Consider the following 20,105-nt stretch of genomic DNA (forward strand, 5'->3'; position numbering starts at 1 on the left):
TTGGTGCGCATGGCTGCGCAAGACACATGAGTGCCTTCTTGTTGCACTACCTCCAACATGACCCTCGTATTGTCAAAATTAGAAGTGATGATGACTACTGGCTTGCCACACTATTAGATCCCCGGGACAAGTCCAAATTTTGTGACATAATTCCACCCATAGAAAGGGACGCACGTATGCAGGAGTATCAGCAGAAGCTGTTACTCGATCTTAGCTCGGCTTTTCCACCAAACAACCGTGCAGGTGAAGGGAGTGATTCTCCCAGTTGTAACTTGACAAACATGGGACGGCCTCGTCATCTTCAACAGTCTACCCGTACCAGTAGGACCGTATCTGGTGCTGGTAACAGCAATTTTATGGAATCTTTTCATAATTTTTTTAGACCCTCCTTTGCAAGGCCACCAGAGACAACAAGTCTGACACATAGTCAACGGATGGAGAGGATGATACAGGAGTATCTCCAAATGAACATCGATGCAATGACTTTGCAAATGGAGCCTTGCTCCTTTTGTGCTTCAAATCTAGAAAAATGTCAAGAGCTCTCCAGTTACGCCTCGAAGATTTTGTCGTGTCCAGCTGCCAGCGTTGTCTCTGAACGTGTCTTCAGTGCTGCTGGGTGTGTGCTGACAGATAAGCGCACGCGTCTGTCCAGTGACAATGTGGACAGACTGACGTTCATCAAAATGAACAAGTCATGGATCCAGAAGGAATTTACTACCCCTGTGTCATCCTGGGGAGAGTAAATGCTTGTGGATTTGGAATGTGCTTGATGCAAATCAAAACATCCTGTTTGCAACTAGGGCACAAGTGCTGCCACTGATAAGGTGTCTGTGTGGGGCCCAATTTTTGGAAAAAAAGGGAGACTCCGCTTGGAGTAACCCTTGCTTGCTGTGTTTTTTAAAAATGATACAAGATGAACAGATCTGAAGGCAAGATGAAGCCAACATCATGTCTCCGCCTGCACTTTTCTCACAAACCTGCATTTTTCCAGGGACACCCTACTCAACACCGTCTACAGACAGCAGCCAGATCTCTGTCCCTCAGATGTGGTCAAATAAAAGGCCACTTACTGCGACCCATGACAAAGCTAAGTGGTTGACTCTATCCCTCTGTAAGCTGTTGGCTACCGAAATGCTGCCTTTACGCGTAGTGGACACACAGGATTTTACAGACCTTATGTCTGTCGCTGTGCCCCAGTACCAGATGCCCAATCACCACTGCTTCTCCAAGAAAAGCATGCCCGCGCTACACCGGCATGTCGCACACAACATCACCACTTCCTTGAGAAAATCTGTGTGCGACAGGGTGCATTTCAACACAGATACTTGGACCAGTAAGCATAGACAGGGTCATTACATGTCACTGACTGGGCACTGGCAAACTATGGTGAGAGATGGAGAAGGGTCTGCTGTACAAGTCTTGCCGTCCCCACGAGTTGTTTCAATCCTTGTTCTGTATGTAGAAGTTAATACACTGCTTCTGCCTCTTCAACCTCGTGTGGGTCCTCTACCTTTGCGCAAACCCTGTGTGGTCAGGCCACCCTTCCTTGCAACTGCGCACAAGGACTACCACACACCTCCTTACTATGCTGGCAGCAGAGCTCAATGCCATCAGGCGGTCAAAGTTTTACTTTGAAATGTATGGGAAATGTGAGTCACACCGCTATTACAGAGAATAGTAGTCAGGCAGGGTCAAAACATTAATTGAGGAACAGGAACAGAATGGGACGGCCAGGACTTAATCAGAAAACAAGCAGAGGTGAAATGCGTATCGGCCAACAAGGTACATAAACAGCAAGCAGGAAAAGTAGTCAGGTAACAAGCACACAAAATCATAAAACTGAACTGGGGGTAAAAGTAACCAGAGGTTCATAGCTATGTCTGGCAGTGGTCTGCAGACAGGATGGGCATAAAAAAGGGTGTGGTGTCTTCCCATTGGTTGTAGCTGAATGATGGTATTTCATCTGTGAGATACCCACCAGCTACATTCAGCCAGAGATTCTGCATCTGTCAAGGTAATGCAGCCCAGTGGGTGAGCATAACCTGCGTCCACCTGCGCCGCTGGCATCGACTACTCTCCCATCATCAGCACTATTCATGAAAGGAACACGTTGTCACCTGGCGACCGGAGTACAAATTGACGGAGCGGACTCCGTTGGTGACTTAACAGCCGTGTGCGGCAATGATGCAAACCTGGCTGCGGGCCATCCTCAGGGCAATGTGACACACGTGCCTTTTATGGCTCACGTGTTGATCCGAATTCTCCAGCAATTTTTAAAACACCATCACGGCCTACATGGCCTTGTGCAGCGGGCACGCTCGCTATGTGCTCACTTCCATCGTGCGCACACAGCAGCTCAACAACTTTCATCACTCCGGAAGTCTTAGGGTCTGGCAGTTAAACGCCGGAAATGCGATGTTCCGACACGCAGGAATTGGAATCTGCACATGTTGCAGCGTGTGTGGCAGCACCGCAGAGCCCTGCTGAAATACGGTAAGACATATAGCCTGGGATAAGTTGATCCAGAGGTGGTGCAGATCACGCTGCTGGAGTGGTGTCAGATCAAGGACCTATGCACCCTGCTACACAGTTTTGAAATGTCGACGAAGATGTTTAGCACTGGCAATGTCATTCTCAGCGTGACAATTCTGGTCATCTACATGATGGAGCACACTGTAATTATTATTCGGAGTCAGGTGTTGGGACAAGAGGAAGGGGAGGAAGTACAGGAGGAGTCATATGCGGAAGGGATAACAAGATCTACGAGGTCCAGATGGTCAGCGGCACCTATGCGGCAGTCATGGTGAGGGAGAGGGATTAACAAGGGCGCATAGTATCAGCAAAAAGTGTTGATGAAAGTGCAGGAGCCCATGAAGAAATGGAGGACGAACTGGCGATGGGCATGGAAGACTCAGCAGATGAGTGAGAGCTTGCTCACATTTCGGTTGTGCGAGGTTGTGGGTAGAGGGCAGAGGAAGGATGCACGATTCTCACCTCTCTGCCACCAACACACCAAGGACTTGGTCCTCCTGGATGCACAAGACACATGAGCGCCTTCTTGCTGCACTACCTACATGACCCTCGGATTGTATGAATTTGAAGTAATCCTGAATACTGGGTTGCCACACTGTTAGATCCCCGGTACAAGACAAAATTTGGCGAACTAATTCCTGCCATAGAAATAGACGCACGTATACAGGAGTATCTGCAGAATGTGGTACGCAATCTTAGATCTACTTTTCCACTAAACACCAGTGCTGCACAGAGTGAATCTCAACACTTTGTCATGGATAGGAGGAAATGGTCTTTTACTTGTCCACATCGGAGGGACCGAGGGATGGCTGCTGTGCTGAGATGGCGTTGAGTACGGTGTCCCTGCACAGTTGCACTTTTGGTCATATCCCAAAATGAGTTGAAAAAGGACAGATGCTGTTGGAAAGGGGAACAGGTGTGTTGGAAAGGGGAAAAAAATTTTGGTCCGTGGATTTGGTGGTTAAACAACTGTAACATTTGCTGAAGAAACAACATCTGTTACAGTGGGACTGGCAGATTTGGATAAAGTGGTATATAATCTGTGACCGCTATATAACAAAAATTAATAAGAAAAGAAAGAGAAAGGTATATATCACCTTCAGCAGTCAGTGTCCACCGTGCTCCCAGTTGGAAAAGGAGAGGTTGGCAACTTGAAGGTTTGGTGGAGGATACAGAGCTGTGTGGCTATGAAACTAATAGTAGCCTGAACCGAGTTAGACGCCATTCGGATCTGGAGACTGTGAGCCCTGTTAGCGTCACAGGGTCCACATGCCCACCCAGCCCAGGAACTCCCTGTTAACAACACAGGGGCCATTGAGTACGCTGACCGTGTGCGTAGGGGCCACACCTGTGGACAGCAGGCGCATCAGCAGCAGCAGGCCTGTTAATGCCACTGGGCTGCACAAGCAGGACTGTTAGGACAGGAGCTGGTCTTAACCGTTCTGCGTTACCAACTGTGGTGGTGGCCTGCATCCACCACCCTATCCCTGCCTACCTCTGGCCTAAAGCCGCAATGGGTTCAACACATGGAGGTGTGCTCTTTCGGAGCATAATAGAAGACTGCGCACCTCCTTGTTGGCTCCAGCCCCTTTTATAACCTGGGTCCGCCCCAAACCAGGGTGAACCACAATGCACCTCCTGGAGACAAAAGCAGAGTGACACGTCATGAGTGGCATAACTAGCGTCCTATTTGGAAACGCAACTTCAATGATGACCTCATGGCTGCCATGACCCAAACACCTCACCAGTCATCGTCTGACCATCAATAATGCGGTGACAAGTCATAGGTGTGGGCCTCTGCAAGCCATTTGGGAGGACACCTGATGCCCTGTGGTCTATATGGGACCCCCACATCAGGGCCAGGGCCAAAGAGTTCATTACCGGACCTAGTCTCTGATGCAGGAAGTGCCTGAGCATGCTCAGTAGCATGAAATACAGTCTCTGAAAAAAGACTATCAGCTTTAGCATGGTGTCTAGGCACAAAACAGGACTTAGACCCGGCACAGAATGCAAGCACCTGTGCAAAGAGGCTTTTCACACTTAGTGTGGGAGCATGCGCTGTATCCCGAAATGAAGACTTAGCGTCAGGAATGGCACAGTCAGGCTGAGCATACTCACTAGGCGAAACACTGTAATTATGCTGCAGCTGGGGTACATCGGCACACGCATGCGCACTAGCTGCCTCTCCACACTTAGACGTGGAGGGGAAATTTGTCTTGGAGATGCTGTCTATGAACAGAAGGAAAAGCTAAAGGAAGCCTGACTTTCTATCCCTCCGAATTATGAAATGCAGCAATGAATTCCATGAGTTTGCTATAACATTAGCGTAGCTAAATGTGCATGAGGGTGTGATGTAGAGGTGCTAGAAATAGCTTGTCACCAGTGGGGCACTAATGGAATACAACAGCCAGTTCTATGATGCCACAAAATGGCAGTATTTTGTGCTATCATTATAGCTTATTAAAAACAGAGCACGAGGTTGTCATGCAGAGGTGCTGCACATAGATTTGCAGTAGTGTGAATAGACAAAAGTACAATAGCCACGTTTAGGATACAACTAGGTACAGTGAGTGTTTGCTAGTATAATGGCTGAGTTTAAAAAAGTTTGAGTGTGCAATGCAGGCAGATGTCCTGCAAATATCGTTCCAATACTGTGAATTGACAAAAGTACAATAGCCACGTTTAGGATACAACTAGGTACAGTGAGTGTTTGCTAGTATAATGGCTGAGTTTAAAAAAGTTTGAGTGTGCAATGCAGGCAGACGTGCTGCAAATAACGTTCCAATACTGTGAATTGACAAAAGTACAATAGCCACGTTTAGGATACAACTAGGTACACTGAGTGTTTGCTACTATAAATGGCTGAGTTTAAAAAAGTTTGAGTGTGCAATGCAGGCAGACGTGCTGCAAATAACGTTCCAATACTGTGAATTGACAAAAGTACAATAGCCACGTTTAGGATACAACTAGGTACAGTGAGTGTTTGCTAGTATAATGGCTGAGTTTAAAAAAGTTTGAGTGTGCAATGCAGGCAGACGTGCTGCAAATAACGTTCCAATACTGTGAATTGACAAAAGTACAATAGCCACGTTTAGGATACAACTAGGTACAGTGAGTGTTTGCTAGTATAATGGCTGAGTTTAAAAAAGTTTGAGTGTGCAATGCAGGCAGACGTGCTGCAAATAACGTTCCAATACTGTGAATTGACAAAAGTACAATAGCCACGTTTAGGATACAACTAGGTACAGTGAGTGTTTGCTAGTATAATGGCTGAGTTTAAAAAAGTTAGAGTGTGCAATGCAGGCAGACGTGCTGCAAATAACGTTCCAATACTGTGAATAGACAAAAGTACAATAGCCACGTTTAGGATACAACTAGGTACACTGAGTGTTTGCTACTATAAATGGCTGAGTTTAAAAAAGTTTGAGTGTGCAATGCAGGCAGACGTGCTGCAAATAACGTTCCAATACTGTGAATTGACAAAAGTACAATAGCCACGTTTAGGATACAACTAGGTACACTGAGTGTTTGCTACTATAAATGGCTGAGTTTAAAAAAGTTTGAGTGTGCAATGCAGGCAGACGTGCTGCAAATAACGTTCCAATACTGTGAATTGACAAAAGTACAATAGCCACGTTTAGGATACAACTAGGTACAGTGAGTGTTTGCTAGTATAATGGCTGAGTTTAAAAAAGTTAGAGTGTGCAATGCAGGCAGACGTGCTGCAAATATCGTTCCAATACTGTGAATAGACAAAAGTAAAATAGCCACGTTTAGGATACAACTAGGTACACTGAGTGTTTGCTAGTATAATGGCTGAGTTTAAAAAAGTTTGAGTGTGCAATGCAGGCAGACGTGCTGCAAATAACGTTCCAATACTGTGAATTGACAAAAGTACAATAGCCACGTTTAGGATACAACTAGGTACAGTGAGTGTTTGCTAGTATAATGGCTGAGTTTAAAAAAGTTAGAGTGTGCAATGCAGGCAGACGTGCTGCAAATATCGTTCCAATACTGTGAATAGACAAAAGTAAAATAGCCACGTTTAGGATACAACTAGGTACACTGAGTGTTTGCTAGTATAATGGCTGAGTTTAAAAAAGTTAGAGTGTGCAATGCAGGCAGACGTGCTGCAAATAACGTTCCAATACTGTGAATAGACAAAAGTACAATAGCCACGTTTAGGATACAACTAGGTACACTGAGTGTTTGCTACTATAAATGGCTGAGTTTAAAAAAGTTTGAGTGTGCAATGCAGGCAGACGTGCTGCAAATAACGTTCCAATACTGTGAATTGACAAAAGTACAATAGCCACGTTTAGGATACAACTAGGTACACTGAGTGTTTGCTACTATAAATGGCTGAGTTTAAAAAAGTTTGAGTGTGCAATGCAGGCAGACGTGCTGCAAATAACGTTCCAATACTGTGAATTGACAAAAGTACAATAGCCACGTTTAGGATACAACTAGGTACACTGAGTGTTTGCTAGTATAATGGCTGAGTTTAAAAAAGTTAGAGTGTGCAATGCAGGCAGACGTGCTGCAAATATCGTTCCAATACTGTGAATAGACAAAAGTACAATAGCCACGTTTAGGATACAACTAGGTACACTGAGTGTTTGCTACTATAAATGGCTGAGTTTAAAAAAGTTTGAGTGTGCAATGCAGGCAGACGTGCTGCAAATAACGTTCCAATACTGTGAATTGACAAAAGTACAATAGCCACGTTTAGGATACAACTAGGTACACTGAGTGTTTGCTACTATAAATGGCTGAGTTTAAAAAAGTTAGAGTGTGCAATGCAGGCAGACGTGCTGCAAATATCGTTCCAATACTGTGAATAGACAAAAGTACAATAGCCACGTTTAGGATACAACTAGGTACACTGAGTGTTTGCTAGTATAATGGCTTAGTAACAATGAGTTGTAGTGTGCAATGCAGGCAGACGTGCTCTGCAAATGTCTTTGCACTAGTGGGACTATAGCAAAGTCCAATAGCCACGTTTAGGATGCCACTAGGTACACTGAGTGTTTGCTAGTAAAATTGCTTAGTTTAAAAAAGTTGGAGTGTGCAATGCAGGCAGATGTGCTCTGCTAATATCTTTGCACTAGTGGGACTATAGCAAAGTCCAATAGCCACGTATAGGATGCCACTAGGTACACTGAGTGTTTGCTAGTATAATGGCTTAGTTAAAATGAGTTTGAGTGTGCAATGCAGGCAGACGCGCTATGCAAATGTCTTTGCACTAGTGGGACTATAGCAAAGTCCAATAGCCACGTATAGGATGCCACTAGGTACACTGAGTGTTTGCTAGTATAATGGCTTGGTTTTAATGAGTTGGAGTGTGCAATGCAGGCAGACGCGCTCTGCAAATGTCTTTGCACTAGTGGGACTATAGCAAAGTCCAATAGCCACGTATAGGATGCCACTAGGTACACTGAGTGTTTGCTAGTATAATGGCTTGGTTAGAATGAGTTGTAGTGTGCAATGCAGGCAGATGTGCTCTGCTAATGTCTTTGCACTAGTGGGACTATAGCAAAGTCCAATAGCCACGTATAGGATGCCACTAGGTACACTGAGTGTTTGCTAGTATAATGGCTTAGTTAAAATGAGTTTGAGTGTGCAATGCAGGCAGACGCGCTATGCAAATGTCTTTGCACTAGTGGGACTATAGCAAAGTCCAATAGCCACGTATAGGATGCCACTAGGTACACTGAGTGTTTGCTAGTATAATGGCTTGGTTAGAATGAGTTGTAGTGTGCAATGCAGGCAGATGTGCTCTGCTAATGTCTTTGCACTAGTGGGACTATAGCAAAGTCCAATAGCCACGTATAGGATGCCACTAGGTACACTGAGTGTTTGCTAGTATAATGGCTTAGTTAAAATGAGTTTGAGTGTGCAATGCCGGCAGACGCGCTATGCAAATGTCTTTGCACTAGTGGGACTATAGCAAAGTCCAATAGCCACGTATAGGATGCCACTAGGTACACTGAGTGTTTGCTAGTATAATGGCTTGGTTTTAATGAGTTGGAGTGTGCAATGCAGGCAGACGCGCTCTGCAAATGTCTTTGCACTAGTGGGACTATAGCAAAGTCCAATAGCCACGTATAGGATGCCACTAGGTACACTGAGTGTTTGCTAGTATAATGGCTTGGTTAGAATGAGTTGTAGTGTGCAATGCAGGCAGACGCGCTCTGCAAATGTCTTTGCACTAGTGGGACTATAGCAAAGTCCAATAGCCACGTATAGGATGCCACTAGGTACACTGAGTGTTTGCTAGTATAATGGCTTGGTTAGAATGAGTTGTAGTGTGCAATGCAGGCAGACGCGCTCTGCAAATGTCTTTGCACTAGTGGGACTATAGCAAAGTCCAATAGCCACGTATAGGATGCCACTAGGTACACTGAGTGTTTGCTAGTATAATGGCTTGGTTAGAATGAGTTGTAGTGTGCAATGCAGGCAGACGCGCTCTGCAAATGTCTTTGCACTAGTGGGACTATAGCAAAGTCCAATAGCCACGTATAGGATGCCACTAGGTACACTGAGTGTTTGCTAGTATAATGGCTTAGTTATCAGTTGGAGTGTGCAGAGGACAAGAGGGTACAGTGGCAGGATTGTGGTGCTCTGGGTAGAGGAATGGAAGCCTGCCTTTCTATTCCCTCCTAATGGTGAAATGCAGGTAGGAAATCCCTGACCTGGGCTACACAGACGCTGTTGCTGTTTGCAGGACCTGTCACCTATGGCTCTCTGACCCTGCCGGTTGGAGCCCTTAAAAGGACTGCTATAAAGTGCTCTCCCTAAGCTGTCTAACGCTGTGTATGCAGCGCATACAGCTGTATCGGCTATAGGACTCAGGAAGACGGAGCTGCGACAGTGATGTCTGACACCAAAGACGCAGAAGGCAGATAATGGCGTCCGTGAAGAAAATGTCCGGTTTTATAATGCAGGGACATGTGACATGCAGATCCTATCACACATGCCGTTGCTTCTCTGGCTCAAAGTCCACTTAGCTGTGTGTGTGTCTGGGATTGGCTGACATGCTGGCCCGCCCCACAAGACGCGCGCGCTTAGGGAAGGAAGACAAGAAAAAAAAAAAAAAAAAATGGCGATCGCCATTATAGAAACAGCAGTGATCTGAAGGCGCTGTTCACGCACACTATACACTGAAATGTGATAATAGTTTGATTCACAGAGTGACTTACACTATTACAGCAGAAACCAAGCTATGATTTAGCTGTTTTTTGGCTGCTAGAACCGTTCTCGAACGTTTCTAGAACTACCGAGCTTTTGCAAAAAGCTCGAGTTCTAGTTCGATCTAGAACATGCCCCAAAATCACTCGAGCCGCGAACTGGAGAACCACGAACCACGAACCGCGCTCAACTCTAGACAGCAGCCTTTAACCATTTATTATCAGCCTTCATCTATTCTCATCAGACATCCCTGGACCACAATCTCCTCCAATGGGGAGGAATATACAGCATACATTTGTCTTTCTTAGAAATGTATCACGAATGATGTCCTCTTTATCGGTCATTTGTTTTGACTGCTGTCTATAATATTTGATAAATATTTTAAGAAAAGAGGAACCAAACGTCACAACAAACAAAACCTTCTCAATTATGATATAATATTTCCCTCTAACGTAAGCTAGAATAAAACAATAGATATAGTAACATGTAAAAAAAAAAAGTGTATTTAATTGTTTTTTTTTATCAAACGTGGCAAGATATTTACTTAGCTTTTTTCATCTTTCTAAATGTGTCTTGCGGGATTCAAGCAATTTCGCAATTTGCTGCTTATTAAAATTTTTAGTTGTTTATATGGTTTACTGTTTTCCACGTATTTATCTCTTACTTTTTGTAATACGAACACAAAAAGTTAGTTTTCAAATAAAACAATCTGATTTTTTTTTTAAAAAAAAATGTATTTGTTCTTGAAATATTAACAGTTATTTTTTGTTTACAGCTCATTGCCTTGGAGACCGACCACTGCTACTGGATAGCAGAACATGTGCAGTGCTTACAAGTTTTTTTCTAATGAGCTTGTAAGCGTTGTTTTGAAGCTTGATTGCACTGTTACCACATAATCCTGCTGAGTTTCATCGCAGTGCAAAAAGCTGGACAGCAGCAGTGGTCAATCTCCTAGACAATGAACTGTAAACAACAGAAAAGAATTAATATCTCAAGAATGGCTGAAAGTTTTAGTAAATAGTAAATTGCAAAACTTTTGACAAGTCAATGAAACTTGACTAAAGGGTACTTATTTTAACAAACTTTTAAGGGAAATTCTGATAAAGGTGACTATTTGAATCCTTGTGGTTCTTTGGTATACTCAGCCACTATCGTACAGAAATGCTGGTGAAATGTGTTGGTTACACAAGACTGGTTTATAGGAACCTGCTTGTTGAAAGGTCCTCTTTTCGGAAGTTGAAAAGAGACCTATCAGCTTAAAAAAAATGAGCAGAAGACGTAGCTGTCATTTTAAGGAATTGTCTACTCTGGAGAATCCCTTTTTGCTAACATGCTGTCACGCTAGGTACGGGGGAGTATCAAGTGAGCGGCAGGGAAGGGAAGGGGACCCCTGCATCTAGAGAAGGGGGAAATAGTGAGCCCTGACCAAACCTACTGCTGGTCCCTGGGGTCCCTCACCACCCTAGATAGGATCCGCACCTATGCGCCGAACCAGATACCTGACTCTAGGAATCCCTAGCGCTGGACCTTAAATAGGGAACGGTTGGGTTGAGCTCTTTGTCAAACCCACTAAATGCTAAAATAAGTCACACGGAGGATACCCAGGGGAAATGCATGAAAAACGTATACACAGATGACTCAGGTAGAAATTCAGCAAAGCTTCAGCAACGATACTGTGTCGCCTCTGGTAGACCTCTGATGTCACGGTCACGGTGGTGAGTCTGGGTGGCAATGTGGACATTCGGGCACACATGTGACAGGCTTTTGTAATTGGGGTGGGTAAAAATAATATTTAAAAAGAGAGAAAGAAAATAAAATAAAAAGTTTGTGACGCCAGTTGGGATGTTCGGCTTTGGTATGGCTGGGCAGTGCTGGAGGTTCCCAGGAGTTAGGTGGTGAGGCGCAGTGCCAGATGGTTGTCCTCTCACCCCCACAACTAGGGCTGGTTCCTGGGGCATGTTGAGATAGGGTTGGCGCAGCAGAGAATAATTCAGCCAGAGACAGGACAGGGAGTTTTTACCTTTTTAATGGAGCTCCGCAGAACTTTTCTCACAGCATTAAAAATGATATTGATTCTTCCTGCCCTGATGAAAGTTGGCTTCTCTGCTGTATGGTGATAGTGTACTCTTCCTCTGCTACCGTTTCCTTACCTGGGAATAGGTATCTTGGTAACCTGAGATTTCCAAGACAAGACCAGTCTGGATTCTTAATCTCTTCCGGCAAGAAGGTGACTTGAATCCTGAAGGAAAACTCACTATTTCTTCTAGAAGTTTCCAGACTCAAACATGCCACTGTGCTCCTAGGAAATTCATGCTCCTTATAATAAGGCTAATAGCAGTCTCTCAGTTTGCCACTGACCTTGAAAGTACTGGTGGCCTAGGGACTGATACAGTGACAATGTAGAGCTGGACCCTCCAGAGGTTTTAACAGTTTCCTCAGGACAGAACTGTCTCCATGTTGCACTCTTCACTTCACCTCACACGTCCACCCTGCTGCTACTCTAAGGCTAAGAACACACATTCGTCTTTTCTGCCATTTGTCGGATCCGGCGCGCTCCCGTACAGTGTATATTGTACAGTGGCTGTGCTGCAACTTCCTGGTCACATGCTGCGGTCACATGACAGCACGTGACCGGAGCTTCTCACACAGCCACTGTACTATATACACTGTACGGGAGCGCGCCGGATCCGACAAACGTCAGAAAAGACGATGTGTGTTCTTAGCCTAACTCAGACTGACTTTACCTCACACCTAAGCTCCTCCCCTCTCTCCTTCTAGGGCACACACTCAAAAGCGTTGGTTTTATCTCTAGTGAACAGCCCCAGTAAGGGACTGTGGGCAATTGTGTGTTTGTAGTGAACAGCAGAGAAAACCGTATCTCATTAAGGCTAACAATACTTGTTGTACAGGTGGAAACACACATGCAGTTATTATTTGTGGCGACTAGGCACAGGGCTCCACAATACTAGAGATGAGAGCAAGCCACCAGCTTGCAAACAGAGTTAAAATGAACTGAATAATATCATCAGCACCAGTCCAGGGAAGATGGAGATATTTAAGGACAAGGGGAATACTGATAATCAGCACCTGGACAGAAATGTAGCTTCCCTGGGTCCTAAAGGCGAATAGATGAAAATCCAGCATGCATGCTACCGAGTACAATGAATACTAACAGCAGAAACAATAGAAAGTCAGGGAGCATTTTGCACAACCAAACACTGTGACCTTTTACTGCCAGAAACCACATGACTGTCCCCCATGACACATGCCAATGAAAAACTGATGACCGGGTCTCCCGCTACTGTAACTCCTATGCCAAACAACTATGTGGCAATCTTCTAGGTAATTTTCTGCAGCACCACCAACAGGAATAGGACAAATTAATGGTCGTCTCAATTTTTTTTTTATCTCATAAATCAATAGTCCACAAGCAACTTTGTAATATATCTTACCAGAGAAATCTGCTTCTTTCTCCTCCTGAACTGATCTACATGAGGAAATATTTATTTTATTTGTTTTATATATTATTAAATATATAAAGTATTCAGTGAAGACAGTTTTCCATTACTGAGATAAGAGATGACAGTTGGTGTTTGTAATGTTCTATGGAAAGGGGAAGAGGGAGATGCTACAGACTCAAAGATTTTGCATAGAACTTTCTGAGCACCAACTGCCATCTCCTATCTCAGTAATGGGAAAATCTGTCTTCACTGAAGACAGATTTAACGTGATAATGTAGAATTCTGTGAATGAAAGATCAGTACTGAAGGAGAAACAAGCAGATTTCTCTGATAAGATATATTACAAAGATTCTTGTTTTCACCTGAACTATTGATTTATTAAATAAAAATGAAAATGACGGATATTCTTCAAGCATTATATGGCTCTCATAGATCTGAAACTGAAAAATCCTCTTAATAGTCGGTCGACTCGCTGGCTGATGAATAAGGGTCCTCAGCAAAGAGCCTCTTTATTAACCCTTTAATCAATTTAAAACAGATTCCAATATTTAAAATACAATATCATTACTATTAAGTTGTGATTTATAATGAAGAGAAGACATTGTACGTTAGACAATAGACTCCATGATTGTCCTACCTGTAATATATTGCACCATTTTATGACAGAGATCTCATAATATATCAGTATACGCACTCATAGTCGCCAGAGTGTGCAATCATCAAGATTTATTATATTGTTTGATCATTGTGCGGAGAAGCGTAGATGACAGCTGTTGAAAAATTGATACATTACCGCACATTACAGACATCTTACCAGAATTAATATATATTTTATACGACGTAGCAAAAATCTGAAGAAGAGGTGACCTCTAAGCTACAATAGCCTGAATATATATGATGCACTAATATTAATGCTGGACTGTTGCATAAAACTCTAGGTATAAAAAGTGATTGTACTTTTATTTTGTTTGGAATTGGAATTTTGTTCACGCCATCGTAATATGAACTCATTATTGCATTTAGATGTAATTGCACATTTACCATTAAGTCCAGTGTATTTGCTGGGAGTTTTCTTCCTTATATGATCGGTCATTGACAGACACTGTGGTGGGCATTGTAGATAAGTCTATGTCAATCATTGCCAATACTAAACTAGATGCCCTCCGAAATGAGTACCTTTTTAAGTGTTGAAGCCCTTAATGACATAAGAGAGCAGACATTTAATTCCCAAAATGTTCCCCTAACCATGTAAGCTTGGCTGATCATGCGTGTGTACTTTGATGGGTAAAGGTATATAATCTGCTTCCAGACACTTTATGTAGTGACTAAAGGCCGCTTTACACGCTGCGATATCGTGACCGATATCGCTAGCGTGGGTACCCGCCCCCATCGGTTGTTCAACATGGGCAAATCGCTGCCCGTGGCGCACAATATCGCCCAGACCTGTCACACTACTTACCTGCCCTGCGATGTCACTGTGACCAGCGATCCGCCTCCTTTCTAAGGGGGCGGTTCGTTCGGCGTCACAGCTGCGTCACTGAACCGCTGCCCAATAGAAGCAGAGGGGCGGAGATGAGCGGGACAAACATCCCGCCCACCTTCTTCCTTCCGCATTGCGGGCGGGAGGCAGGTAAGGAGAGGTTCCTCGTTCCTGCGGTGTCACACGTACCGATGTGTGCTGCCGCAGGAACGAGAAACAACATCGTTACTGCTGCAGCAACGAAATTCGAGAATGGACCCCCGTGTCACCGATGAGCGATTTTGCACGTTTTTGCAACGATGCAAAAATTGCTCAAAGGTGTCACACACAACGAGATCGCTAAAGCGACCGGATGTGTGTCACAAATTCCGTGACCCCAACGAGATCGCTTGAGCGATGTCGCAGCATGTAAAGCGGCCTTTAGTTCTTGTGGGACCAAATCTAAACCCTTTTTTCCTACTGTAATTTCCTATAATCTCCAGGGTCGTTTTCAGAGACTAAAGGCCACTTTACACGCAACGACATCGTTAACAAGATATCGCTGGGGTTACGGAATTCGTGACGCACATCCGGCCTCGTTAGCGACGTCGTTGCGTGTGACACTTACGAGCGACCTCTAACGTTCCCAAATACTCATCAAATCGTTGATCGTTGGCACGTCGTTCAAAATATCGTTGCTCGTTTGGTACGCAGGTTGTTCGTCGTTCCTGAGGCAGCACACATCGCTACGTGTGACACCGCGGGAACGACGAACAACAGCTTACCTGCGTCCTCCGGCAACAAGGTGGGAGTGACATTCATTCGGCTGCTTTCCGCCCCTTCGCTTCTATTGGTGGCCCGCTGTGTGACGTCGCTGTGACGCCGCACGAACCTCCCCCTTAAAAAAAGAGGTTGTTTGCCGGCCACAGCGACGTCGTTAGGAAGGTAAGTTCATGTGACGCGTCACGGCGATATTGTTCGCCACGGGCAGCGATTTGCCCATGACGCACAAACGATGGGGGTGGGTGCTTTCGCTAGCGACATCGCTAGCTTGACAATCTCCTTGCAGCGGTCAAAGCTGTCCTCCATGGTACAGTCAGTGCTGATCGTAATATCTCATAGTCCCTCTTGGTCTCTGTGGGCTAAGTTCAAAATAGTTTTTCTTGATGGGCAATTGCTTCTTGATAATGTCACCAGGAGAGCCCAGTGCTTTGTTCCAAAATTCTTCATATGATCCACTAGAAGCTGCCTCTCCTACTACAAGCGCCTCCTATGAAAGATTTAATCATATGCGCAAATTTACGTCTACACCTTTCCTGAATCCATTTTTTATAATGGGATACTCATGCTCTCAAATCATATTTTTATGCAGCAATTCCCTGATATGTTTTTCTTGGAAGTTCTCCTGCCCATATAGATATCCTGGGGCATCTTCTGGCCTGCCTCCTCTAGATCGGTGGTCTTCAACATGTGGCATCACGTGACAACCTCCCACCACTGCTTGAAAGAGGGACAACAAATTATTTTACAGCTTAGCACTCCTCTAACGCTGCCCAGTTCTTTTTGTGATTTGACTCAGGTATAGTACCCCTACTGAAGCCCCTTAGTGTTCCTATAGGGATTAACTCCCTTTTTAACCCCCCAAGCAGCATGATGCCCTGACAATGCCTCTCCACACAGTGTGAAGCCTAAAGATGGTCTCACATGCAGTATGGTGCCCCCACAGCTCCTCATTACACACATAATGATGCCCCCATAGTGCCCCCTACATATTATAAATCGAGATGAGCTGACCCATGGAAGTTCGGTTTGGCGCATGCAGCCAAACCATACCTCCACGGGTTCAGACTTGGCCCGAACCACAAAGGATGTCACTGATTGGCAGGACGGGTCACCAACCTTTCTAGATAGCAGAATAGCTCCCCAAATCATGGACTTTCCTACTACTGGATCAGTGGTGTCTGGGTAGGCACGTACCAAGCACATGAAACATTTTGATAATTGAATTTCTGACTTTATATTTACAGCTTTAGATCAAGCATTGAAGGTATTAATGATACTTATAAAACAGATAGGGCAGCTAGTGTCATAGCTCTATGCAGTTGATTGGGCTTTCATACTTTGCAGGAATCTCCTAAGATCTTCATATCATGGGACCCAACGTACCTTTTTTCCTGAAAATAAGACCTAGAAGAATTTTTTGGGCTTTGAGTATGCTTAAAATATACAGTAAGCCCTAGTCCAAAAATAAGCCCTAGTTGCAGCTCCATAAGGAAGTGTCCAAGCAGCTAAAAAAGTTAAAGAATACAGCAGGACTCTTGATAAAAGAAAGCTGACCCCAAAAGAAAACAGATCCCCCCCCCACCAAAAACTAAAAAAATTGAACTCACCATACCCCAAACAATTACAGTTAGCAAGTGCTGTTGGTGGATGGGCTCTCACACACAGCTCTGCGTTGCTGTCAGGTCTCTCGCCGTACCAGCTCCATTGCACTGCAGCTCTCACAAACAGCTTGGGTACCAATATCACTCCGCACAAGTGATGCTGCTTCCAGTCACCAGGGGGAGCCAACCGCTGTAGAACGCAGGGGGACATGACAGTGACGCAGATTTGTATGTGAGAGTCCATTCACTTGCCAACTCTAATTGTTTGGGGTCTGGTAAGTGCGATTCCTTTAGGGGGTGTCTGCTTTATTTTGGGGGTAAACTTAGCAGTACATAGAGAAATTTAAGCAGGTAATTTAAACCTTTGTAAATATATGTACCAACCATGAAGAAATCCGATCAGATAAGAAAATGTGCATCTGAAGCAGTACACAAAATGTTGATGTTCAGAATGTGATGACATGATGATTATATTTGAATAAATGTTGATTTTTAGTTAAAAAATAAATGTGGATTACTGTTCACGGGAAAATATAAGACACCCCCTGAAAATAAGTCCTAGTGCATCTTTCAGAGAAAAAAATAATATAAGACCCTGTCTTATTTTCGTGGAAACATGGTACATAAAAGATGGTTTTAAGTAAAGGCCGCTTTACACGCAGCAATCTCGCTACCGTGTGTACCCGTCCCCGTCGGTTGTGCGTCACGGGCAAATCGCTCGGACCCGTCACACTAGTTACCTGCCTAGCGACGTCGCTGTTGCCAGCGAACCGCCTCCTTTCTAAGCGGGCGGTTCGTACGGCGTCACAGCGACGTCACTAAGCGGCCACCCAATAGAAGTGGAGGGGGCGGAGATGAGCGGGACAAACATCCCGCCCACCTCCTTCCTTCCTCATTGCGGGCGGCCGCAGGTACGATGTGGTTCCTCGTTCCTGGGGTGTCACACATAGCGATGTGTGCTGCCGCAGAAACTGTCTGCCTGCGTCCTGCAACAGCAACGATATTTGGGAACTGGACAGTGTGTCAACGATCAACGATAAGGTGAGTATTTTTGATCGTTAGCGGTCGCTCGTACGTGTCACACGCAACAACGTCGCTAACGAGAACGGATGTGCGTCACGAATTCTGTGACCCAAACGACATCGCGTTAGCGATGTCGTTGCGTGTAAAGCAGCCTTTACTCTAAAATCGACAGTCATAACCAAAACTAAACTGAAAGAGACTAATTGGGAAAGTTGGAAGTACATGTTCTGTGTAAGATATACTTCTGATGCAAGGCTGCATAAGGTATTATATTTAATCTTGGGATTTCATAGGGTTAATAGCACCAAAGAGACAGAATATTGCTGAATATTTATGTGGCGGCTTTTTCCCATGCAGGCGGGATACATGTCTGGTATGCTGGTACCTGTGGGAGTTGGTATAGCTGGAGCACTTTTTATCCTCGGAGTTCTGTACAGCATAAAGATTATGAACCGCCGCAGGAGAAACGGCTTCAAACGACATAAAAGAAAGGTAAGCAACCGCCTGAGCACATCCATTCATCACAGTATAGCTGCCGGGGCATTATTAACCTTGACGAAGCCCAGAAACTATTAGCCCCACGTCCAGTTTGCAGAACTCTAAAAATGACCGGTGTTCCTTGTTACCCACAGCAGAGAGAGTTTAACAGCATGCAGGACCGTGTGATGCTCCTGGCGGACAGCTCAGAGGACGAATTCTGATCGGAAGCGCTTCAACCGCCCTGTGACTCAATGCAAGAAGGAGAATCCTGCAATGTCACTGCTATCAGCCAGCCGTATAACACCTGTAGTGATTATCATGCATTGAGGTGGACAGCATGCTGTCTTGTACATGTTTGTTTTTATACAGCAGTGAAATGATACGTGTTAATATGCAAAGTCCTTCTAGTGCAAGTGTGATCTGTTTTATAGCAAGCTATTTTTTGTACATTGTAAGAATTTGCTGTCAAGGATGCGGGCAGTGTATATAGTAGGTATGAACAAACCTGGGGTACTGCAACATGGGCGGCTTTGTGACCACATGGCCACCTCGAATGGTAACTGGAGGTCCAGGAGTAGAAAAACATGGCTACGTTCTCCCAGGAACAGCACCACCCTGGTGACATCACTCATCCGCAAGAAGATGGGCCGAGCTGCAGTACCAGAGACAACCCACGGATAGGTGTGGCGCTCTGGATAACTCATTGATACCATGCCTTCAAAGATCCACAATGGTTCAGGGTTTTCTGGTCTGTGGCTACAGTAATAATAAAGTAGCCCATATTGCCCGAGCCATAAAAAAAAGAAAATATGTAGATGAATATTAAACAAAATTAATTACAGACCAAATGATTAAAGCAAAACAAGTTGACAGGTCCGATACTTTAAATAGCATTTGGCAAAGAGCTATTCCTCATGAGATCTCCATACACATGCATGCTCGGTTTGGCTGAGCGTGCATGTGTTCTCAAAGGGAGAGAAGAGTAAAGGTCACAATAATCAGATGAACTTGTCAGCATCTAACGAGTATGGGGAGTCTTCCAACTGTCCCCCAACAGATTATGCTGGTTTAGAGGGGAATCAGGCAATTGGAATTTCAACCCCTGATCTTTTACTTTTCAGGGGCTCACTCCTCTCTCTCTGTTGAAAACACTCGACTGAAATGAGCGCCTATGTTTAAGTGGGGGAGGTAGCTGTCTGTAGAAGGAGATTCAGCCAAGGGATAGCTCACGTGTATGGTCAGCTTAAAGGGGTATTCCCATCTTCAAGATCCTATCCCACTATGTAGTAGGCGTATTAATAATAAAATTAGCAAATATCTCCAATTAGAAATGTCCAATAAAGACGTAAAAGAAAAGGACCGCACAATCCAGATGCCAAGTGAAATTTCTTTATTCCCAAAAGTGCAGCATAAAACGCAGGACAGGAGCTGAGTGCCGGCTCCCAATAAGGACGACGGCCGTTTCGCGTTGGTGTACGCTTCAACTGGTCCACCAGTCCACCATTAGTCCAGTTAGGTGGACCAGTTGAAGCGTACACCAACTCGAAACGGCCGTCGTCCTTATTGGGAGCCGGC

General features: G+C 44.6%; 1 protein-coding gene across 1 annotated transcript in view; it reads left to right on the plus strand.

The window, feature by feature from the left end:
• ARMH4 (armadillo like helical domain containing 4) overlaps window positions 1–19,872 on the plus strand; it is a 240,406-nt gene extending 220,534 nt beyond the window's left edge. The window contains exons 7-8 of the mRNA XM_075330953.1: window positions 18,408–18,542; window positions 18,683–19,872. Of these exons, the coding sequence (XP_075187068.1) occupies window positions 18,408–18,542; window positions 18,683–18,751 (204 nt within the window). The 3' untranslated portion in view covers window positions 18,752–19,872. The remainder of the gene's footprint in view (window positions 1–18,407; window positions 18,543–18,682) is intronic.
• The last annotated feature ends 233 nt before the right edge of the window (window positions 19,873–20,105 follow it).

The sequence above is a fragment of the Anomaloglossus baeobatrachus genome, chromosome 12 (genome assembly GCF_048569485.1).
Source record: "Anomaloglossus baeobatrachus isolate aAnoBae1 chromosome 12, aAnoBae1.hap1, whole genome shotgun sequence".
NCBI classification, from domain to species: domain Eukaryota; kingdom Metazoa; phylum Chordata; class Amphibia; order Anura; family Aromobatidae; genus Anomaloglossus; species Anomaloglossus baeobatrachus.